Here is a 24,684-nt window from a genome sequence, read left to right on the forward strand (position 1 = left end):
CATTCTCACTTACACCCAGAGAGAGAAGAGGAGACCTGCTCATAAAACTTTATATTCTCAGATAGTGTGAGCCTTGCTGAGCTGTTTAGTAATGAGTGGCTTTCCTTTTGCAGCCATGGAAAAATGTGTACCCTCGGAAGAAGGAGTTGAGGGAAAGAATTAATTTTAATGTTGCATTTTGAATATGGTTCTTTCTCCTAACTGCAGGAAACTGTATGGTATCATGGAAAGTGACCATCAGAATGCTTGGATAACCAAACTTCTTTGTAATTCTTTACTTCGTCTTAAAAAAAAAAGAAAAAAAAAAGAAAAAAGGAGATTGGGACACTAATCTTAGGACATTTGGAGATTAGAAGGAATCCTAGATTTCTTTTAAAGTTGCTTGAAGTCAGAGGAACACTTAAACCACACTGTGTTATGGCTGTGCACTTCTGCCCTTGTTTCAAGGGCTCTTGGGCCCCTTGAGAACAGGATAATATCTTAATCATATTTGTACTCCCAGGCCTATCAGAGTGTCTGATCCATACCAGGCCTCAAATATATGTTAGTAAAAAGATGGAGCAAATCATCTGCTCCGAACCCATCTTTTGCTTACGGAAAAAATCAAAGTCCACAGGGCAATTTACTCACAGGCACAGCTAGAGTTTTCCTAGGGCTAACGTGAGCCTTTTTGGTTATATGGCAGCTTTTCTTGGCAGTAGAATGTCATTCTGGTGTTTTCACAAGGAATATGTTGTTTCGATGGAGTTTATTTAGTTAACTCAGTTAAGCCACACACAAATGTAGGGTCAGGTGACCAAAACTGGGTAGTTAGTGTGGCAATGGGAAGTTGTCAGTGGGGGTAGTGTCCAAGGATACATAGGCATGACTGCCTGGCAGAGAGCACCTAGTACAGTAGGAGTTCTTAGACCAGGAAAATAGTTCTCACTTTTCCATAAAAAAAGTGAGAACTCACTTGCCCACCAGACTCCATGTGGCTGGGAGCAGACCTGTTTCATTCACCCTGGGCCTGGGTAGAGGAGGCTCAGTAAATATTTGCTGATGGAGAAATAAATGAATGAATGATTGAATGATCCATTCTGTGCTTATTGGGATACTTCTCTATTCAGCCAGACCATTTGATTTCCATATCTCAAGTGTTTCTGCACAATACTGGGCACATATAGGGTTTTTCGTGACTTACAGATATAAAGAAGCAAAACTTTCTTCCTCTGCTGAGTTGTCGAACACAGTGAATGGAAAAACCAATGGTTAGTGTCCAACCTCGTTGTATATAATTCTTAGCCTTTCTGGTCTCTCCAAACTGCTATCCTCTTCCTTCTGCCATTTTCTTCTTTTTCTTTTGATAGTTAATTTTATTAAAAGCAGTCAAATTAAAGCTACTTCTGTCCAGGGCATCTCAAGTTTCATTCATTATGGCTTCTTATCTTGGCAGGCAATCAGCATGGAAAGGCAGTTTGGCCATTATGCACATACAAAGCCCATCGCTTCTCTACCAATGGCTAATTCATCAAACATTTATCTTTTGCCTTCTGAGCACTGTGTCACTTTGCCTGTCACTCCCTAGTCTAGGATGCTATGAGAGATGAAAACACACAGGAGGTGACAGAGAATTCTTTTCTCCCCCAACTTTTCCCTCCCAGGTCTTTTTTATTAATCAGATATCATACTTGAGACTTGAAACTCTCCTCCAACCCTGCCCTCTGACCTCCATATTTCTGGCTATATGAAAGTTGGGATGGCCTACCACATTCACATCAAACTTTTTATTGAATGGTGTCATGATTAATTAAGGAAATATTAAAACATTAGATAGATTTGAGAGTTTCTCTCCTGTTACCTACTTTAGAGCAGAGAATGTTAGGAAAGGGAGGGACTTATAAAATAATCAAGTCCAGCCTCCCCAATTTACAAAAAAGGTAAAGTGAGGACCAGAGCTGGGCAAGGATTTGACTGAAGCATTGCAGAAAGGTAGTGACCAAGGCAGGACAAGAATCAGGTTCCTTGGTCATTCTTCAGACAGAGGGTCCCCCCAGCTGCCATTTCCCCATGTTGTCAGATGATTCTGAATACATATTAGAATCTCTTTCGGAGATTTAGCTACTTGGTTTCTTTTCTGAGCTAACCAATTTCCTCTTTTGAAAAGAAAACATGCACATTTTTGTTTCCAAAAATAATCTTTCAAGTATCAACCATTCTTATATTGATCTAGGTTTGTTTTCATATACCTTACTTCATGCCATCTCCATTTCAATTCCTGCAAAGTGTATAGGTCAGGTGTTTTCCCACCATTGGGATAGATTAGATGATTATTTTTCCAAGGTTTCACAGAGCATCCAAGACTTAAACAGAGCTCAAACAGAGTTCCCAGATTTAGTATTCCTACTCTACGTGTCTACTTACTGCATTTGCGTTTGGCTTCACTGAGTTGACAAGATAGTCTCCATCAGAACACCACATTCCTTGTGAAAATGCCACCTTGACCTTCTATCCCTGAGAGAATCGATCAAATAACGAGAGAGGCGGTTGAGGACAAAAGAACCTTCATTTAGCTGTAGGAAAACCTCTTATTCATTACGCTGCACATCTGCAAGCATTTGTTCTCTCCTCTTTGTCCCCTGCCACTGTTACTTCTGTTAGGTGTTGGTCCTCAGGGCCCAGAATGTGCCATTATATGAAATGGAGCACAACCTGCAAAGTTTTTCTTTGAAAGGTTTTGCAAAGCACAGAGCTAGGGCTGTTTTTGAAGAAAGAAAATGGCTCCAATAGCAAGCTCCATTCGGAGGTCACCATATCTCCCAGGGCCTTCTTTCCTGCAGGAGATATAAAGCTATCTTGTAGTCTGGGACAGAAAACATGTTTTCACCTTTTTCAGCCAACTGGGACCTTACAGAGTCAGCAGTTGGCACGTTTTTGCTGGTTTTCCTGGCCTGATTCCATTCCAGGGGGCCCTGCCCATGGGGAGCTGGTCTTTGGGCAAGTATTTGATTAGGGCCCCACAGGGTCCCTTGGGCCTTGAGGCCCAGCCATGTAAATGTCTCCTTTTCTGGTTGGTTTGCTATGAGCAGACACCATCTGTTGAATTAAAAATTCCCTTTATGGAGGGTGGTGAAAAGCTCATGTGGAAGAGACACTGTTATCTTTCAAGCAAACAGTTCATGAGGTTGAAGAGCCGTGTTCTTGGCCCAACATATGTTTGCCCAATGGCTGTGGGAGTCTCCCCCACCAGGCGCTGAATTCCGCCCCCATGGCGACATGCACACATACCATGGCTGCAGCACACCATGTCCGCTGCCTTACATCTCCCTAGTAAAGAAAACCTCCATTTATAGAACCTGCCAAACAAACTCACTCTTTAGACTCTTAAAAACAAACAAGATCCCGAAGCCACAGGCTCCGTGCGTGCATGTGTGGTTTTGTAAAATCTCAAGCCGTGAATCAAAATAATTTTAGAGACATAGTCAAAGCGCAGAACCAAGCCCTGTCACCAGGATGGGAGAAATGCAGGAAAGATTCGCCGAGAGGAGGACAGCCAGATGGGCAGGGTGATGAGAACAAGACATGGAGGCATCTAGCGTGTTCATGGGGAGAGTACCCGCTTTCTCACTCCTGTCCTTAGGGACTTACTTGCTGTCACAACTTCAGGACAAACATAGGAGGGTGGGCTAAAAGGTGACCACCACAGCTCTTATTTTTCTTCTTCTCAACTTCTTGAGCCCATCTTGCCACACTGCTTAATAACATACATCCTCTATGATTTCTTCTTGTTTCAAGTCCACCTTTTTTCTCTCTTCCTGTAGATGATAAACCTATTGGGAGCAGATGCCATGACTTTGGGCATCTTTCACATCCCCAGATGTATAGGCTAACTCAGAACCTGCCATATTGGAATTAGATACCTCATACATGTTTTCCGGTGCTAAATAAGGTTTTTGGAATGTCAATTACTTGAGAGCCAGGATCAAGTTACTCTTACGTTCCTTCACCACCAAGTTTGGCATAAAGTTTAAGTAGGTGCTCAAGAGATTAGGATTCAATTGGATTGCGATTTATAAGGCTCAAGCCCATCTTCTCTTTGAAGCCTCCCACTCCTTAGAATAGTGCCTATCATTCCAATCTATCCTATTACCTCGCATTATCTGTTAACTGCTTCCCTGTTTGTATCTATTACTTAACAGTAAAAGGTGCCACATTCACCTTTGTAGCTCCAGAGACAAGGGAAGTACTGGGCACTGAGTTGGCACTCAATATGTTTTTGTAAATGAATGGATGAATAAGGAATATGGATACATTTCAAGGGGACCATTAGTGGGTAAATTTCAACCCAGCTCTACCTAATGCATACTTAACCTCATGAGGCCACATTAAAAAAATAAACAAACTGTAAGAATTAGTTCTCAGGGAATTCTCCTAGGAAGGTCAGGAAGGGAGTGTAGATATAAGGCAAGAGAATTTGAAGACTATCTATGTTGATCATTATAATTGAGGACATATAGTGGATTACCAAGCTACACACAGTATTTGGATAAAGGATGTGGCAATGGTGAGTTTCTATTTCTATCTCATCTAGAAATTATTTAAAGGTAGTTTAAAATAGTTTACTTGAAGGAACACTGTGCTTATATGTTCAAAGATTCTAGATGTGGCTTGGTTATATGTATGGTTTCATGTAAAACACTTTACCTCTCTGAGCATTAATCACCTTCTGTGAAGTGGAAAATTTCTCTAGGACTTAAAAGTCTATGAGTTTATGAAGATGACCATGACCGAGTGTATTTCACACAAAACCCGTGGCTTTGACATCTGGTTTACGAGCTATAAGAAGTCAGGGTATTGACGTGTGCCTTTTTAATTATGGGATGTCCCCACAGTTAGGGAAGTATTAAAGAGGACTTGCACAGTCCCAGCTAGAAGATCAGAGTGAGGCAAAGAGTTTAGTGTGATGGGGAATGGCAGAGCTAGAACTCCCTGCTGCCCTCTTTCCACCAGGCTGAGTCATAAGACTTTAATGGCAGGGAAGAAGTGGCTCTTTGGCAGCCCTTGTTAACTGTGATTGTAGAGAAAGGAGCTCCAGCCAGATAATCACAGTGTCTGGATAGAATATTAGAGGTCACTGAACCTTCTACTCTATGCAGAAATTCCCTCTAAACATTCTCCATGACTCCGATCTCTCATCAAATCTATAGAGAGGCTCATAAGGCAGCTCAATCCTTTGGTGAACTGTTCTCTGTCTTTACAAGTTTTAAAAAGTTGATTCAAGAACTCTCTTCCGAACTTAAATAATTTTCTACTATTTATCATTCTGCCTTCTGGAATGCAATGGATGTAGTACTTTGAAACAACTAGCCTCCTCTGCTTTTGGTTAAAAACTCTTTACTGTCTCAATCACAGTTTCTTACACATTTCAGCACCTGTGCATTCTCCATGTGTGGTATTTCTGAGTGCTGATGCCCCTTCGAATCTGGCAACCAGAATCGAAACAAAGCTCCAAGCAGAGTTACTTAGGGGCCTGTAGAATGGATGAGGATCAGCATAGCATCTGTGGTGGCATTCTCCACTCTGGTGATTCATATTTAGCCCTCTTTACACACACTTACTCTGTATCCACGGCTCATCCATCTTGTGTTTGGCAAGGTGTCTTGTTTTATTTAAAAGTAGTATTTGCTGGAATTTTTCCTGATCATAAAATACTTCATGATAGAAAATATAGTAATTAGTGAACATTGTAAAAGAGAATAAAAAGACCATTACCCAGAAGTTAGTGGTATATGTCTAGTATATATCATGGATCAATTGATAGATATATAGATATATATGTATATATATACATTGAAGTGTGTTTGTGTATGTGTGTACTGAATTGTCATAAAGTCCTTATGTGTAAGATGGTATATCATATTAGCAGTTTGTAAACTGGAAAGAACAGAGGCTAGTGAATCTTAACCATCAACATGGAAAACATGGTACAAATGAAAACTTGTGGGGAAAATGGAGGAGAGCACATAGATGCCTTTTGATTTCCATGCATGAGATCTTAGCTTGTGTACTATATGTATCAAAACTTAATTTTAGGTGCTAAATTGAGTATGACAATTTTACTGGATCAGTAGAAATCTGTCTACAATATCATTTTTAATTTCTGCATAGTATTTCATTATACAGGTAAGTCGAGCTCTATTCAATTATCCTCTATCATTGGGAATTTAGGCTTGTTTACAATGTTACTGTAAATAATGCTCTAGTGAACATATTTAATCCATACACACGTCTTTGATATTTGCTGAATAAATTCTTGGAATTACTGGATGAAAAGGTGATCATTTTATAAACTGCCATCTCAAATGGTTATAACAATTTCACTCCGCATTAGAGTTGTATTAGTCTATTACCTTGAACTTTTGACAGGACTATGCCAGGATTTAAGAAAACAGCGTGTTTGCTAGTCAAGTGAAAATATCTTGTTTAATTTGAATATTTTAGATTCCCAATGAAGCTGAAATTTTATTCCATATTTCTCTTATTGGCCATTTACATTCTTTATGTATTTTCTGTCCATATCTTTTAGTCATTTTTTCTTAGGAGTTTCAGCTTTTCCTTAGTGATTTTCAAAAACTCTTTTCATGTTAAGATGTTAAACCTTAGACTATCAGATTGCACATATTTTCCCCAATTGTCATTGGCCTTTTAATTTTTTTCTTTAAATGGGTCCTTTTAGGTAGCTGAACTTCAAATCTACATTTAAGTCTTTATATCAGACATTGTGAAATTTCATCTGATTGGGCTGAAAGAATAAGCTGATTCCAACAGGATCATTTGGGATCCTAGTGTATCCTCCTGAATATCTTTTTAGGGTCCTGGCCTCCATACATGTGATAAAAGTGGCTAGACTCAGTCATTGGCAAAAACCAGTACCAAAGTCCCCAGAACCTTCCCTCAGAACAAGGTGAGCCATTAATTATAGTTTTCAGGTATATTTTTGAACCAGTTATGATTCTACCTAAGGTTATTTTCTAGCCTACTTTTGCTCTCCTGTCACAAGGATATCATTAGAAATCTTTTCAAAACCATTTTTAAATTCCTAGTTGACTAGGAATATACACCTTTATTCCTAGTCAACTGTCTACATTAAAAACTGGTTGCACAGAACTTGTCCTTAATGCACAGAAACTGCCTGTTTGAGAATCTATGCCACATTAAATTGATATCTATCCTACCTCATTCTACAAAGGATTTGAGCTAACTTATAAGAATTAATAAAACGAAAAACCAGTATATAGATAAATAAAATATCATAGCTATAAGAAAATTACAAGCCTTGACAGAGAAGTCAAAAAGTAGATATAGAGACTATTGGGTGTTACATTCTTACAGCTCGGTCACAGTTGAGCTCTGAGCCTACTGGTAGCAAAAGTAAAAGTGATAACATGATCAGATACATGATTTACATCATCCTAAGGCAAGCAAATACGAGTTTCTGGCAGGCAAGTTTAAAAACTTATGAATATAAAGTTTGAAGAATCTTACCTTTCTTTTCAAATAACTGGAACTGTTAAGTACCCATTTCTGGGCTTCTGGCTCCTTACTCATTCTCCATGATTACTTAGGGTAATATTTAACAGTTTTCTTAGCATTATTAGGTATGGTGTATGTTGGCTTTAGACTTGATCACATTTAGACTTAACAAACACCTGGTTAACTACCTTAGAGTTTCGACTGGTCTTAGATTCAGATCTCTTGTACCAGCGTTGAATTTTATTCTCTATAGCTCAGCGATCATCCATCCTGGCAGTGGTTCAATGGGGATTTGGGAGTAACTTTGACAAATTACATGTGATACACTGTCAGAATACACCATGTCAGGGTACACTGTCTTATATTGCCCAGAGTCTTTTCTACATTCTACTCTTTTTTAAAAGACATATTTACTACCAATAATATAGTTACCATGTAGACTAGTTGATTTATATCATTTTCGAACATATATCCTGGATGTGTGACCTGAATGACTGAAAAATTGTAGAAAATACATAGAGCCAACTGTACATATAGCACTACATATAGTAATATGCTATAGTATAAATATGCATATATAGTATATATATAGTATATATATAGTATATATATAGTATATATATAGTATATATATATAAAACCATTTAAATAAGGTGTAAAAAGAGTTTTATGACAGAAAGAGCGAATACCTCTCATGGTATTAGACAAACAGCCTTTCGAATATGCCTATGCTGCAGCTGGGCCATTTTCTGGACGTGAGCAGTCATATCGCAACTCTCCTCTTCTTTCTTTCTGCATTCCCCACATATAGCTTTGTGTCGCTTGTCCTGTCCTTGTAGATCTCCTCATGGCCTCTGTAGTAAGTCATTTTGCAAACATCTCCCAAGGATCTGCTGTGTGCCAGGCACTGCACTTGGCATGGTGAGGGGAGTAAGACAGATACATGTTACTATTCTTTCTCTCAAGGGTGATGCTTAAATTATTTAACACTGCCTTCATCAATTAGAAAGATCTTGGCCAGAGCAGGATCCTTGGAGGCACCTTATTGTCAGGGGCATTAACCACTTAGCTGGTGAGTTGTGGAAAGGTCTGGGAACTCTGGGGAGTGGCCAGGATAACAAGATGGGACACTTCACATATTCAGTGCAGCAATTATTTACCAACGGGTAAGGATGTATATTTAAATATTTAATAAACAGTACTGGTGTATGGGTGAAGACTTGCTGAATGTCCCTTCTGCTTGTTCTCAGACACTTGGCCCCAGGGTAAAGCAAAAGAGGCATTCTGGTCTCTGAAAGAATGGAGCGTAGGGCTTGCCTTACTGGCCCCTGGCCAGTCGCCCTGAGGCTTGCTCTTTGTCTTGCCCTGGTGATTCTATTGGCAGCTTTTCTCTCAGCATCTCACAGGTTTGTGGCTGAGGAGTAAGTAGTCAGTTGGCCAAGAGCCCTCACTGTGCATTTGATAACTTTCCAGGTCTTATGGAAGTTACATTGAGATTAGTTTTTTTTTGGGGGGGGGGGGGGAGGGGGCAGCGGAGCGGATGGAGCTGGGAAGGCAGAAATAATCCAGAAAAAACATTACAGAGGGGGCAACAGCTGGCTCTTGTGAATCTGTAGGACTAGCCAATATGGTAGACATCAGACATATGGGTTAAGTTCTCTAGGATTTCCGTGGCCTCCCCATTTTCTCAGTTAAAAATACATATGTAGATATTTAGGTAGATATAGTGAGGGAGTAGGTAAAGATCTTAGTAGAGAGCTTATTTTCTTAATTGATTTGAGAACATCCTAACTTTTGGTTCTGGGTCTGAGGCTAACTATGGAGACACACGTCTTTTTTAGAGTCTTTGGTTAACTGTGTCCCTGTCTCCTGCCCATCTCATGCCAGGCAGAAGTATTGTTCCTGGTATAGCCTGGAAGCTGAGGAGAGAGGAGTCTAATTCTTATCACAGCCTATACCCTAGGAATAAGGTTGCCAGCTGTCGAACCAGGGGTTCTGGAGGTATCCTTTGGTGCTTTTTCTGGCTAGATTTTTGCTGGGTAAGAGGCAGGAAGAGGTAGCTATGTATTAGTAGCTCCTCTGCCCCAAACCTACCAGCTCTACTTTGGTCCTGGCCCTTCTCCTTCTCCATTCTGACGAGAGGCTAACTTTTGGAAAAAAGACGAAGGCTGCTGAATGTGCACACACCCAGGAGCAAAAGGGATTGAGGTTCAGGGTGTGGCCCTTTGTGGGGCCTGCTGCTCTGCCCAAGGCCCTTCCATAAAGTCTCACAGCCACTGGCCCAGCTTGAAAAGGGCGGCAGCCGCCTGTTTAGTGCTTCTGTTTTTATAAGCTAATGAGGGCAGTGTGTGAGCCACGGGCAATGATGCTGGGATATTAACTGTGACAGGAAGCTTGATCATAATTATCTTAACGAGGATAGGGTTAATTACAATGGAAACTTAAAAGTTCTCTCTGTTTGAATCCACTGGAGCTGAATGCATTGTGATGTTTTGTCATTTTGATATGACTTTGGAAAAGGCGCTGGGAGTCTCCAGGCAGCTACAGCGGTTCCTGGGGGAGCCCAGGCAGAGCCCTGTGTACGAGGTAACTGAGATAGTACCTGTGGGTGAGGTAATGAGCAACTTTCCTGCTGGTGGAGCAGGAGGCAGGCAGCCTATGGTGTGCTTCAGTGGTGCTGATTAGATTTCTAGAGCAAACCACCTGCCACAGGTCCAACCGCACATAGATCCCGCTGCCTGCCCTTCGTGTCTCTTGACTGGGCAGACCTCTCTCTAACTGGCTGTGCTGAAGTAGTGGCTGAAGCCTTGCCCTTCCTTTCCAGCCTTGACCATGGCAGATAAGCCTGCCTCGCCTTCTCAGCCCACCCCTCAGACATCTGCTGCCACTGCCAACCAAGCTGGTGAGGAACCCCGAAATGACAGCTACCCCTTCCACCAGGGCTCATGGATCTGGGGTGCATTTTGCTGTCTGTACACAAGGTTATAGCAGAGAAATTACAATCTTGTCATCTTTTCCTCGTAGCTACTACAGCTGTCCCATTAAACAGCATAGATCTGTGTGGAACCTTAAAGCCCTTTTGCCTCGTCATTTTATTTAACAGCACATGTCTATTTGCAGGCGTCTTGTATATAGGAATATGAACTCAAAGATTGATTCAAATCATTTATTGACCCTACTCCTTCCAGGAAAAAACAGCAGCAGCAGCTACAACAACAAAAGTAAAATTATTAAAAAGGACAAAATAAAACCATCGTCCAGGTGTTTGTTTATTGGTCTCCGCATGCCAGCCGAGCCCCAGAAATCCTGTCCTCTCCAGTTTTACTCTTCACTACGCTCTCTGCCTCCTGTCCTCAATCCTTCAGCTCTGAATTTAGCTGATTAAATCACCAAGTGCACACAACACTGATAACACGAAGACAGGGATTTATTAATTAGCAACTCCCCACGTAACATGGTTCTCTTTTAACTGAGCAGCTAATAACATTACATGGCAAAAGGAATCTCAGAACCAGACAGGTGACAGGGGATTAGAGCCTGAGCTTCCCAACTCCTCTGAAGTCTCAGCCTGGAAGCCAGTGTTGAGCTGTGCCCTGGAGCCCGCCTCTGAGAGAAAGGCGGTCTCTGTGGGCACTCCCTCTAGTGTTCCCTGCTTTGTCCCTTTTCATGCTATGTCATTTTGTTTTACGCCTCCCCTGAAGCACTCTTGGAAGGGAGCTTTCTTCTGCTTGCCAGTTGCCAACCATTTGCTGATTCTCATGATATGAGTATTATATTTGCATAACATAACTCGGGAACAATGTGTATTTGGATGCTGCCTCTGACCAGAGCCCAACTGATGTTTATGCACAAAGAACTTATTAGCCATCCATAAGGCGCCCTGATGGGAGGTGGCCTCAACTCCGTTTGTGGTAAACGGAGCCTAGTTCTGAAAAGCATTTTCAGATCATCACTTATTAACCCCCGTGGAGGAAGGAACTTCAAGAAAGGCCGAGGTCTCCCTGCAGAGGCAGGACTGACTGCACACCTTGTATGCCCCAGATGTCAGGGCTTCCAGGAAAATCAGTGAAAGAAAGGAGGATGAAAAAGAAACTAACATGTTAGTCTTCTTTCACTTATTCTCCATAAGATTCTATGAGCTGAAATCAGCACAGAACAAGGATGTTCTGATGGGCAACTGATGTTCCCAAATTCATACTGCAAGAAATGGTGGAGCTGAGGTAAAATTCCAGACCTCCCTGGCTGCATGTGTATAAGTTGTGGTTTCCTCCCTGAAATGTGAGGAAGAAGAGAAAGGAAGAAGAGAAACGAAGAGGAGGAAATGAAACATGATGACCCCACTGACCTTAACTCAAAATGTTTTTGGTATTGCTCTTCTGCTGTTTAGCAGGTAGTGTTGGTTGTAGGAGGCACCGTCTGGGTGCTGGGCCCTGAGTCAGGCAGAAATGGGACATGCTGGTGGAGCTCTGGGCCCAGTGGAGTCTGGGGGTTTAACTACTTATTCCCAATGCATATTATACCTCCCAAGTATTGACTCCCTATTTTGGAGTCCTCTTGGCAGTGGCCCCACAAGGGAGATATGGATGGCTCGAGAAAGCTCTGGTGCTGAAGTTCACACTCACACCAGATGTGCAGGTTTTGCACATGCAAGCAGGGCTGTGTGTATGTGTGTGTGTCTGTGTGTGTGTGTGTATAATATACAAGCTATCAATAATGAATAAATAGTGTAGACAACGATTCCCTGATTCGTCACATTTTGTAGAATAGCCAGGAGATCCCATGCGAGTCCTCCCTCTGGTCGCCGTCGTAGCTCAGCTGTCAGCCTGTGCAAGCTCAGCACGGCTCTTGGGTCTGGCAGGTGAACGAGCTGGGAGTACATGTGTCTGTTTAAGTCCCTCCACCCGGCAGCTTTCTTTAATTAACGTCTGTGTGTGCCAGGGCAGGCACATGCGCACAACTGCCCCTCACCGCCTCCAGCCCCCAACGCGACTGAGCCCATATTGAGTTAAACTTTTGGGGAAGTGTGTAAAAAAGGCTGTTTTTCCTTTTCTGATACTTTTTTTTTCCCTTTTTTTCCCTGAGCCGGGTACCTAATTCTTTCAGATGCCTGTTTATTTACTGCCTAGACATCTACATTGCTGCACTCAACGCTTCTTTCAAAAATAAAGTGAGAAATCCACTTTCCATAAATTAAAACAGTAACTTATCCCAGGAGCATTGAAACAAATTCCTCCAACTGCTTCCCTACCCCTGTCTCCCCAAGCTCCCGTCCCAAACAAAAACAAAAACAAAAATAAAGAAAAAGAAACAGTCCTCTCAGACTGGAGTGATTATGTGCTTCTGCAGTTGCCCTGCTGTTGGGGGCAGCCACAGGGACACTGGGCAGAAGCAAATTAAGTGATTAGTAAAGGAGGAAAAAAGTGGGGGGGAAAAAAAAAAGTCAAAGGCCGTGAATGGAGAGAAGAGAAGCCTTCCTTGCTGTTTCCTACAACTGTGCAGAGGAGAACCGCTAAGAAATGATACTTGAAGTTATATTTATTATTGTAAGAGGGGTATGATATTTCTGGGCAGGAATGATGGATGACAACTTAAATTTGTGTCCAGGGAATGAAGGTGAACTGTGACAGAGTTATTTATCTTGGGAATGGAGGTTAGGGTCAGCCTAGGCTGGGTGCCTGAAGGCACAAGACATTGACAAATTTATCCTGCAGGCCGTATCTGAAGCCCTTTGTTTTGGATCCTGGCTACTCACTAAGTGACCCTCATCCTTCATGTTGGCAATGCGTGAAGGATGCGGTGAGTGCCAGCGGCCCCTTCTCCCCCGCCGCCCCCGCCCCGGCTCCCGCTACTAATTCTTGTCATTCACTTTGCTGACAGGCACCAAGCCCAAACTATTCCCAGTCCTGAAAGGGAAGGTTAAAATATTTATTTCGGCTCATAATGGCCTCCCTGATTTAGTGCAGGATCATTTTTCCTGTTGCCTTTGTCATTGCAGGTCACTGGAAGGACTGAGCGCGTTCGGGAGCCTGGAGGAACTCATCTTGGACAACAATCTGCTCGGGAACGACCTCGCGTTGCCAGGGTTACCCAGGCTCCATACCTTAACCCTCAACAAGAACCAAATATCCTTGGCTCTGCCCACTGCCCTCACTCCCCGCCCAGCCCCGCAGTGGTCCCCTCATGCTTGCCAGCTCCCCTCCCTTGTCCCACACAAATACCTGCGAAATGTCAAATGAGTTTTATGTGTCAGCTAAATTAAAGTATGTGAAATACAGTCCATGGGCAGACAAAGCGTTCTGTCTTCTGGCACTCGGGACACTTCAGAGTAATTTATTATAGGTCATTCATAAATGAAATGCACCATTATATCTTCCTGTTGCTCCATTTTAGTGTAGAGATCTAAGTTATGGCTGTGAAGAAATCTTTTTAATAGATAAAAATAGAGAAAGAAAATAATGTCACTGCTGCCAAGAAGGCTAAGCTGGGTACTATTTGCTTGGGCTTGTGTGGGAGGGCGACCTCTGGTGGGAAGTAGCGGGTAATGCGGCTAAACAGACGGCCTTCACGGAGGTTTCTGGAAGCCTCTGCTGCAGGCTTGGGGAACAGTTCTGGTGAGGAGATGGGAGAGACTAAGGTGCATGGTAAGTGTGAAACCCAGGCCTGGCTCTGCTTTTCATGGTGTTTACGGTAGAAGAGTGATGGGATGGTCTCTTAAGTCCGTGAGGACCTAGCCAGCCTGGGATATGACTAAAAGGGGCTAATTAATTGCTCTGGATTCTATAGTGAGGCCGAGAGTGGAATCAGAACCTTTCTGCAGCATATAGCGCATAGTTCTTCCATGTTAGAGTTGTGGATCTTCATGCCATCATAATGCCAGCTGGGCAAGGCAGGGAGCTCTTTCAGTATTGTTAACTCATGTATCCTTCACATCTAGAACAGTGCCTGGCACAGAACTGAGGTTCAATAAATGTGGGATGAATCATTATCGGCTGTTCTTTACTGAGCATTCCTATGGATCAGGCATATGCTGAATAACTTTAAGTGGATTATTTTTCATTCTTATCATTCCCTGTGAGAAGGGTGTAGTCACTCCTTTCACCTAGATGGGTAAGAGGTAAAGTATAGGCCTACAGCCAGACAGTTAACAAGATCCCAGGTCCTGAATTCAATTTCAGCTGTGGCTGTATCCTAAGTTTTTTTCTGTTCTACCGTATTGCTTCAGACTTGAAATCCAATCATCTTGTTTATTGATGGAACTTTTGAGACCTGGAGTGGTTTAATCACTTGTTCACGATCACATGGAAAGTTAGAAACAGAAAAGTGATCAGGGCATTTTCCCCAAGAGTATGTTATAAAACCAGATACATATGTTAAGTTTAACATTTATGCATATGTAAGCATTTAAGAATGATTTGCAAAATCATTTATTAGCTGCTGTTTATACTTCAAGACATAAGTTTATATTTTATTGTATAAAATATGCTATTTATGATTATTATTAATTGGCCTTTAATCGAAGTAGAAGGAAAGGCCTATAAGTACACATCAGTCTTTATAATAATGAAATGTTGATGGATTTTTCTCTCCCTTATCCTTTGGTCAGCTGAGTTTCCTAGTCATTGTTTAAAAAATTGTTAGAGTCAACGTGTCTTATGGCTTCCTTGACTGTCTTAGGTGATCATTTGGACAATACTCTTAAATCAGTCAAGAACAGAAGAATTATTAAACTAGAAATTGTATGATATGATTCCTCCCTTGGGTCACAGTGCTCATATCCTGTGTCCCTCATTGCTGTAGAGTATTAGAGTTCTTGAACATGTGTTCATGAGTCAATTTAATCATGTCTAGCTGTGCGGCCTTGGACAAGTCATCTCCCAAGAGCCTGTTTCTCATTTTTAAAGGAAAAAGTTGGACTAGATAATGGTTTTATCCTCAGTATTGCTGTCACCAGAACTTAGCGGGCCTCTTGGCTCTACAGTGCGGAGAAATTGTCTTTGGTTGAGTCTTTTCTCTGTTCCATGCCTTAACTTCTCCTATCAGTAGCAGTGATGCTGAGGGAGTAATGATAATGGCCTGGGAGGGACTGAAGCAGAAGGCAATGTGCAACTGTCAATCTGGCCAGTTCTGTCACTGTGCTGTTGTATGGTACTTCATTATTAGCTGGTACAAAAGGTAATAGTTGGCTCTCTCAGGATGTAGCATGACTTCTTTCTCCTCTGGGCTATTAATATGATCATGAAGATTGGCTTACTTTCTTTCCCCTTATACTTAACCCAGAAATCATAGAATGGAGAGCAGATAAAAGCAGCATTAATTTATATGTTGTCTTTTTAGCCTAATATTCTTTGACTCTACTTTTTCAGGTAACCGACTCTCCTAACCTACTTGTGAAAATACCCCAGGCTCTCCAGCGGTTACTGGGTTCCATATTGCTATTGCTACTCCAGGAAATGCTTAGATTTGAGCTCTATTATTTAGCTTTCATGCATAATAATTAGCCCCAAAAGTCAGTGGCTTAAAAAGATGTATTTGTTTACAATACTATGGGTCAGCTCTTTGGGCAGGGCTCAGCTGGCAGTTCTGCTATCTTGCCTTAGGTCACTCATGCAGCCAGTTATCTGGAGGCTCAGCTGGGGCTAGAAGGTCTAAGATGGCTTCGCTCATATGTTTGGAATTGGAGCTGGTTGTTGGCTGAACTAAATGTCTCTCACTGGCTAGCACAGGCCTCTCTTGGGATCCAAGAGCAAAGCCCCAATGTACAAGTACTTTTCAAGCCCTCCTGACATGTGACATTGCTGTCTTATGGACAAAGCAAGTCATAGACCAAATGTAGAACAAATGTGAGAGGGGACTATATGAGGTGTGAATATACAGAAGAATGACTCATTTCAATAACAATCTAACACACAGGCCTCGGTATTTTGTCTCAAGATTTTACTTCATATTTATGATAAAGGGAAACCTAGAATCAACCGTTGACCTTCAGAAAGGGTAAATATGAACTCTTATAAATCGAATCTTGTTTTAAACATATTAGGAAGCTTGCTGTCAGATGGGGTTCCATCTCAGTTCTTTTTTGAAGTTTGTTTTGTTTTTAACTTTTTGTTTTTTTGGCATAGGTAGAATGGTTATTCATCACGCCACACACACATTTTATCTACTCTGCAAATCTAGAGTTTTCCAATTGAGTTTGACCCAGTTAAATATGTTCGTACGATGCTCTATGTTATGGACCTGAGAACTTGGATTGTGGGTTCTTTTATCTTTCAGCAGGAGGCACTATCACATAGTGGTTAAGAACAACAGGCTTTGAAGCCAGACTTATTGGGCTTGTGCCTGACTCTATCATTTACTGTGTAACTTGGACAAGTTATTTAACCTCTCTGTGTTTTGGTTTCCTCTGCAAGATGGGGACAATAATAGTACCCGTCCCATAGGTTGTTGTGAGAATTACTCTAAAAATCTCACATATATTAAGTTATAGTAACATAGAAAGTTCTATATAAGGGTTAGCGTTATTGCTATTATTATTATCCTGGGGCATCATGTGAACTTATTTGATCTCATATTGACCACATTATAACCAAGTCCAGAGTATAGATTAGAGTACTTCTTTGACTTGTATAATTTAATGTGATATCATTCTGTGAGTTGGGTACGATTGGGAACAATTATTTTTATGAAAAAACGGGGAGAGTATGAACTTTTCAAAGTCACAGATAGTCTGTGATGGAGCTCAGTCTAAAACCCAGGTGTGCTTATTTCCAGCCCCAGACTCAAGCCCAAAGCGGGGAGGGCAATCACTGCACGAGAAAAGAAACTAAGATGCTGTCAGCGTCCTGTGCCTGGGCCCTCAAGGCCCTGCTTTCAGCTGCAGAGAAAGCTCATGAAAGGCATTCCAAAGCCCAAACCCAGCATCTGGCAAATTTCTTCCCAGTTCATCACTGCCTCACTTCCTGGCTGCACACCTCGTACTTGACCTTCCATGTTTGTTCTATCAGTTCTTTGTTCCATGTTCGCTCAGCCCTCAGCTTTGGTATCCTACTGGTATGGCTAAAGCCTGGTCTTCCCAGGTTACCTCTTTATCTCTTGGGTCACAGCTTATCTCACACTTCTTCCTTTGGTTCATTTAGACTGGCCTGGAGGTGATGGGCCATGTATACCATGAGCATGTATATATTATCCTTGGCTCTTCCCCAGTAGAAGTGTGTACTTGGTTACGGTCTCAGTCATATCACATCTGAATACCCAGTCTCAAATAAGGGAATGACTGAGATGTCATGAAAGTATAGATATTTATCCTTTGCACAATCAAACAATTCTCGTCCATTTTCCCCTTTAGGGATGAGTGGGGGAAGGGTGATAAGCTGACTTCATTTAAAATCACAGTTCATTTCTTCATCTTCTGTCTCCCTGTATGCTTTAATATATGTGTGCAGAGATAGTATGAATTATAAGGCCAACAGGAAGACATGTAATACAGCTGGGCTGTGGTAAGGGGACAAGTGTGCTGAGTCAAAAAGCTGGACTAGGGGTCTCAGTTTCTTTATCTATAAATTGGGTAATATACATTTCAGAGTATTTTTTGAAAGATTAAATGGCAATTTATATATATATATACACATATATGTTTAACACACACATATATGGGTGTTAAATTTATATATATATATGTGTATACGTGTGTGTGTGTGTGTGTGTGTGTGTGTGTGTATGTATATATATATATATATATATATATATATATATATAAATTTAACACCCGGAGACTTTACAATTTCTTGGTACATTTTACTGTTAGCCAAAGACTCGATGCTTGACAAGAATAAGCCCAAATTGGAAATAACTGAGTTACAGAGCACGGCTGCCTGACAGTACCTTATGGTCTCCCACAAAAGCATATAAGAATTTTCATTTTTTAGTATTTAAGATTCTCCTTTTGTGTTAGGAAATGGCAAGTCATGTGTCCCTGGAAATGTCATTTCTTAGGTTCTAGGTTTGAATATAGACACCATCATTTATATCAGTGTGAACTTTGACCCCAGTTTCCTTAATTGTTATTTGGATGTGATAATATTTCTGACGTGTGTGCAAATCAAAATGAGGTAATATGTCATGTGGACTGTTCAGTTAGCATTCTAAAATTGGATATTAGGATAAGCTCTGATTGAAATCTTCCCAGTGGTTATAGATGCTGCCCTTTGACCTGGAGTTGTGCACAGAGGGAGGGTACGTGCCCATTCTCACCTTGGACCTGTGCAACTCTGGCCATGACACCAGGAGACTCATGCTCCAAACTTTCAAGACAAGGTGTTTCTTTGATCTTGGGCCCAGCAGAAAATCTCCTTTGGCAAGCCTAGCCATGACAGCTGGGCTCTGCAATGGCAACTTTCTGTAGACAACACTGAAAAAATTCTAAACGGCAAGTACTCTAGAGAAGACTTGATGAAGGAAACCAGGTGTGTGCCGAGAATCCAGCTGGAGAGAATTGAAGCTGTGCCAGATAGCTTTAAATAAAAAAAAGAAAAATGGAAAAAGGAAAGACAAAAACAAACCCTTAGGAGAATCCAGGCCAGTGTCTCCACTGTGATGGCCTTGGTTGGCCAGAGACCCCAAGTTCCCTCCTCTGATCGCCTCTGGTTAATTTTCTATGCAAGTTGACAAAAAAGAATGTGACAAGTTCTGTCTCAGAGCTCACAATTAGGCAAGACAAGGCTGTGCTCGTCCTTGCTGACCCAGGAGACCGAGAAACCAATTAAAACTCTTTCTCGCATTTCATCCTCCAGTGGTGGTATCAACATAATGATAAAGTTCTGGTCCAGAGAGTCCACGAAGTAGGGGCTAGGGATTCCTGCCTGGTGTGGATTTGGGGGAGACCACCCGGCTCAGCTTAATTGATCATTTAGCAGGTAGTTGAAAGGCTTAGGAAGATGGAATAGCTTCTGCCACAATACCCTACATGAGGCAGACTACAAGGCTACAGAAATCCAGAATTCCTTGGATTCATTGACACAGGATATCTGAAGCTTCTTGAAGCCTGCAGACCCTTTGCCCAAGAAATGATCAAGACATTCGAATGAATCCACATCTCCATGGCCTTCTGCTCAGGGGCAGATGGAGATTTTGTGGAATGTGAAACTGACATGATTTGAGGAGGCCCTCTTAAAGGCAAAGACTACATTAATGCGAATGCAAAATTACATATGAAGATGAATACTTACTTGGAACAAAAATATATGGAAGGAGATTAAAATTTTTTTAAGTTGAAAAATACCACATATTAAAATATTTAGAAAAGTAATCTTTTTATATTAGACATGCCTGTATAAAAACTTTTTCTCTAATTTTTCCTGCAATTTCCCTTAAAACTTTATTATATAATTAACTTTTATAATATTTTCTATAGAGAGAATGAAAGATAATTTATCTAATTGAAAATTGATTTTTGCTTTTAATAGTTTAGGGATTTTTTTCAGTTTCATCACTCGTTATTGGTAATTTCACCATTAAATTATTGGTTAAATTTTTAGAATGATTAAATATTGAAGAAACTTTTACACATTTCTTTCATATATGAGCTATAAGATTTTTGGACATTTCCAGTTATTTGTTGTGTGTGTGTGTGTGTGTATACACTCAGCAACTTGTTCTTAAATGTTCTTTGATCGATAAACTCATTAACCATTTTATCATCAGTTATATGTTGTCCTCACATATTGTTTCAGCATGATGGGTGATAGTAACATTACTGGAAGCCATTTCTACTGGTACCGTTGTAATAACTAGACGCAGAAATGGCTACAAATCACACAAATATATCCCCCTGAATCCTAATTAAATGCCACTTTTTCACAAGTTCCTCTTATCCAAGTCTCTAGAGTTTTCATAGTCACTCCAATGTCACCCAACTCAGAGGGCAATGTGATGGAAGATGTCCTAGTGAAGAAATACAGAGATCTTAACCAAATGTGGTTTAAATAACCTACTTTTGCAAATTTTACAAAAATTTGTGACCACGTGACTCTCTTACTAGAGCCTTTCTCAGGGCCCTGGAAGCGACCCATACAAGCAAGGAGCCCTCACGTACAAGCTTTATTAGCTCTGTGGTAAATTTACATATGAAGATTTACTCAGATTTCCTGGATGACATGCTAGGCTTCACATCACTAGTCACTAAATGTTGAGAAATGACTGGGAGTTCAGTCCAGCTCAGTTGCCCAGTGTTTCTTCAGCTTGAAAATCTTGCCAAAAATACGTGAAGGTTTAAGGAGTGTGTCCCTAACAAGGAAATAAGTTTTGGTTGGACTTTCTATTCATAGCAGAAAGAGCTTCCCTTAGGTTCTCTAGGGCCATCGTCTGTATTAAGTAATTTGAATTACCCCAAATCAATACATCAGCACCATTTTGATAGCCTATTCTCTTGCAATCTCACAAAAGAAACGCTGCAAGAGTGATCATCTGGCCCTGTAATTAGAGCCTGGCTTTGAGATTTCAGTACAACCTGATAGGTGTGAGTGCTAGTGCTCCTTGGAGCACTTGGTGGGTCCCATGTGTCAGGTAGTGGACTGCAGCAAACCCTTACTGGGAGAAACGAGGACTGGGACTGAGTCCAGGCATAGGGTACTCCACCTGGATGACACTGTTGGCCCCGAGGTGCCTCTGTCAGGGTCTAAAGGCAGCACTAGTAGAGAGAGTAGTGGTAGGCCCTTTCTTCTTCTTCTTCTTCTTCTTCTTCTTCCTCCTCCTCCTCCTCCTCCTCCTCCTTCCTCTTCTCCTCCTTCCTCCTCCTCCCCTCCTCCTCTCCCTTCCCTCTCTTTTCTTTTCTCTCCTTCTTTCTCTCCTTCTTCCTCTTCTTCTCCTTCTCCTCCTCCTTCTCCTTCTTCCTCCTTCTCCTCCTTCTCCTCCTCCTCCTTCTCCTCCTCCTCCTTCTTTTTTTAATGTGGCAATGACTGTGAAGTATACAAAGGTAAGACCTGCTGGAAAAGCCACATTTCCCCTGAAATTATTCACTGTCATTTTAATTGGTTTTATTTAAATGATTTTCTTAAAGACTGTGATAATTGAACTTCAATTTAAAAGGTAGTAAGCTTGTTTTCTTCAGTGATGAAACACATCAATGTTTTGACTCCTGGCCACTCACTCCCTAAACTTCCAAACTTACCTCCCTGCTGAGACCTTCTTTCTCTACTCCACGTGACCCCATTCTCATCATCCTTATTGCAGCGATTCTTTGTGGTCATTCCTGTATATTATTTGTTAAAGATTTGAAGGATTGATAATTTCAGTGTTCACTGTCTTGTCTTTGGGAAATGAGGATGATGTTGGCAAATCGAAACCGTAGTGAATGTGTATGCTTGGAACCTCTATTTATTTCCCTCTTCTTTCTTGTTCTCTCTCTCTCTCATTGTCTCTGTCTTGCTCCTCCCAGAGTGCCGTGCTTGCTTCTGCATATAATGGTGGCAGAGCATGTGTATTAAGAATGCTTGAAGGAATTTGCTTTACAGAATATAAGATTTAAGGAAGATGTCTGAGCTTCAGCTATCTGAATAGTCATCATGTGGAAGAGAAGAATGATTTATTTTTTTTGTGACCCCAAGCAGTTACACTGGGCCAGTGGTTAGAGATAGAATGAGCTACCCATTGGGAGATATGTTAGGAACTGGATTCAGACATTCGTTGGATTTTGAGTTCATTCTTTGGTGAGTTTCAACGAAGTACAAGAAAATCTAGCTAGCATCCCATGGTTAGATAACACCCTGACAGTAAGGGCAGCCTTTTATTTATTTTTATATTTTTTTACCTTTCCTAGGTTCAAGAGTACTTTACTCTTGGAATCTGTACCCCGAGTCTTTGACTCATGTGGGTCTGCCTTCACCCCTGTATCTTTAGCACCTTTATACTCTTCTGTTATTCCCCGTCAAGGACCCCATTCTGTCTGCTGACATTGGATAACTCCTCTCATCTATAGGTTCCTAGTAGTCATGGCCTCTGTTCTGTCCTGTCAAATCATCACCTTGCCTAGGGTTCAGCTCATTTGTACGTGACTCAAACCAGGAGATGAAGTATGGACTAGTCCTTCCCAGTACCTGTGATTCCCTGAATCTATCACTCTTTATTTTGCTTGGCGGATGAAGAGAGTCTCACTGTTTACCTTGAATAGAAGTGGATCTCACCATGGGTATGGACTATGGAATAATTTCACCACCATTCCCCTCTTTGGTCATTTCTGTTTTTCCCTTCATAGAATATTAGATTAACACCAGATTCTCAGGAAATGCATTTTGAACTGCCTGGCTTGACTGTCCTAATTTACTCTGCTTGTCTTTTCCTAGCTTTGTTCTCCTTTCTTTCTAATACAATACTTTCTTGATACCAGTGAAGCCACTGAGCAGTACCTACCTCCATCACAGGCTCTCAGATCATAAGAGGATGACCAATCTGTGTTTGTGTTCATGCCATTTCTGTATGTGTTACTGATAAATCACCCCTCAAAAGAGAAACGATGTATTTTTAATGAGGCCTTTGAAAATAATGTTTTGCTTTATTGCTAGAAAAAATAAGTTTTATTGTTAAAATACTTAACAAATTAAGTTTTGCATATTGTAAAATATTTTACTACATGGACTCTACCCTTCATCATTAAAAAACAAAATTAAACAAAACAAAACAAAACAAACCAGAACTATAAATGAAAGAAAAATGTGATAAAACAATTAAATCTATTAATTCTCTCTCAAGTGATCTGAACTTAGCCCTACCTACCCAGAGAAAAGCTGGTTTTGTATCCAACAGTAGAAGTGAAAAGCCAGCCGTGTCAGACATCCACAGTTAAAGATGATTTCAACCCTTACCCTTGTCATCTCATGGAGCAGCCTAGAGTCATCAGCTGCTAGTCTTTTCTCATCAATTATGGTCTATTCTCCTTGCTAAGCCTGTTCTCTTCCTGGGCTAAGATCCTTAACCTTTGTCACATCACTGACTTGGAGTGTCTGCTCGATCACCTGGCAGAAGTGACACCAGCTCTGGAGTACCTCAGCCTGCTGGGTAATGTGGCGTGTCCCAATGAACTAGTCAGCTTGGAAAAGGATGAGGAAGACTACAAGAGATACAGGTGAGTATCCAAGGGGTTGAGCATGGTAAAAGAAGAGAAAAGTAGCATTTTCGAGGGGATAATATACTATTTGGTGTATATTAGATGTTTGGTAAATGTCAGTGGACTCCTCATGATTATGTTAAACCTTCACCTTTGTATAACCTATAGCCATTGTCTCCTTTTGTTGACATCACTGGAGCCAAGAAACACGAAAAGCATTTGGATAGTCTAGGTCAGGGGTTGACACTTTTTTTTTATAAAGGGCTAGGTAATATTTTTGGCTTTGTCAATCATATGGTCATATGTTGCAACTATTCAACTCTGCTGTTATAGTGCAGAAGTAGCCATAAACAATTTGTAAATGAACAGGCATAGCTATGTTCCAATAAAAAATTACTTAGACAGCAGGCCAGATTTGACCCATGGGTTGTATTTTGCTGGCCCCTGCTCTTCCTGCGGTCTGCGTCAGAGTCACTGGTTAGAGAGAAAGCACTTCCCATCAAAATTTAGGGAGCTTATATATGGTCTCAAGAAGAAGTCCCACAAGCCCATAACTTTGTTCCAAAAAGCTATGCCTCAGTGTCTACCAACCATGTGCTTTGATGGGCTCCAAGTAGAAATGCTTTTCTTCTCTCCACTTCTAAACCATTTGCTTTGAAACACCTGATCCAAATTCATGTCTATTAGGGAGTCTTCTTATCTTACTCATTTTACTAAATTCATTTTATTTTCTTTCTTCATTTGGGATTCTGTATGCTCTTTTGGTGAATTTTTTAAATCTTTTCATATGTGTTGCCTCTCTCTCCATTATGATATATGCTCATTAATGAATCAATATGAGGACGAAGTGAGGAAAGGAGGAAATACAAGGCAGGTAAAGCTACTGGAAAATAAATTTGGAGGAATTGGGGAAGGAGGATAATGGTTTGAGAGGAGGAATTTGTTCTGTCGAGACTCGTAAAAATCTGTGGTAACCCAAGAAAGGATGTAGTTGAGAGCATTCATTTTGTAGAAATGCAAACCTGTAAGAAATACTGAAGGCCAATAAATGTTGTATATTTAAAAAGACACACACACAC

The 24,684-nt window shown here is 41.1% G+C and overlaps 1 protein-coding gene across 6 annotated transcripts in view; it reads left to right on the top strand.

Moving 5' to 3' along the window:
- LRMDA (leucine rich melanocyte differentiation associated) overlaps window positions 1-24,684 on the top strand; it is a 993,794-nt gene that overhangs the window by 529,873 nt on the left and 439,237 nt on the right. For all 6 annotated transcript variants that reach the window (XM_039872178.1, XM_039872182.1, XM_039872179.1 and 3 more), the window contains 2 exons: window positions 13,508-13,634; window positions 23,484-23,623. In XM_039872178.1, the coding sequence (XP_039728112.1) occupies window positions 13,508-13,634; window positions 23,484-23,623 (267 nt within the window). The remainder of the gene's footprint in view (window positions 1-13,507; window positions 13,635-23,483; window positions 23,624-24,684) is intronic.

The sequence above is a fragment of the Pteropus medius genome, unplaced genomic scaffold (assembly GCF_902729225.1).
Source record: "Pteropus medius unplaced genomic scaffold, Ma_sr-lr_union100, whole genome shotgun sequence".
Classification (NCBI taxonomy): domain Eukaryota; kingdom Metazoa; phylum Chordata; class Mammalia; order Chiroptera; family Pteropodidae; genus Pteropus; species Pteropus medius.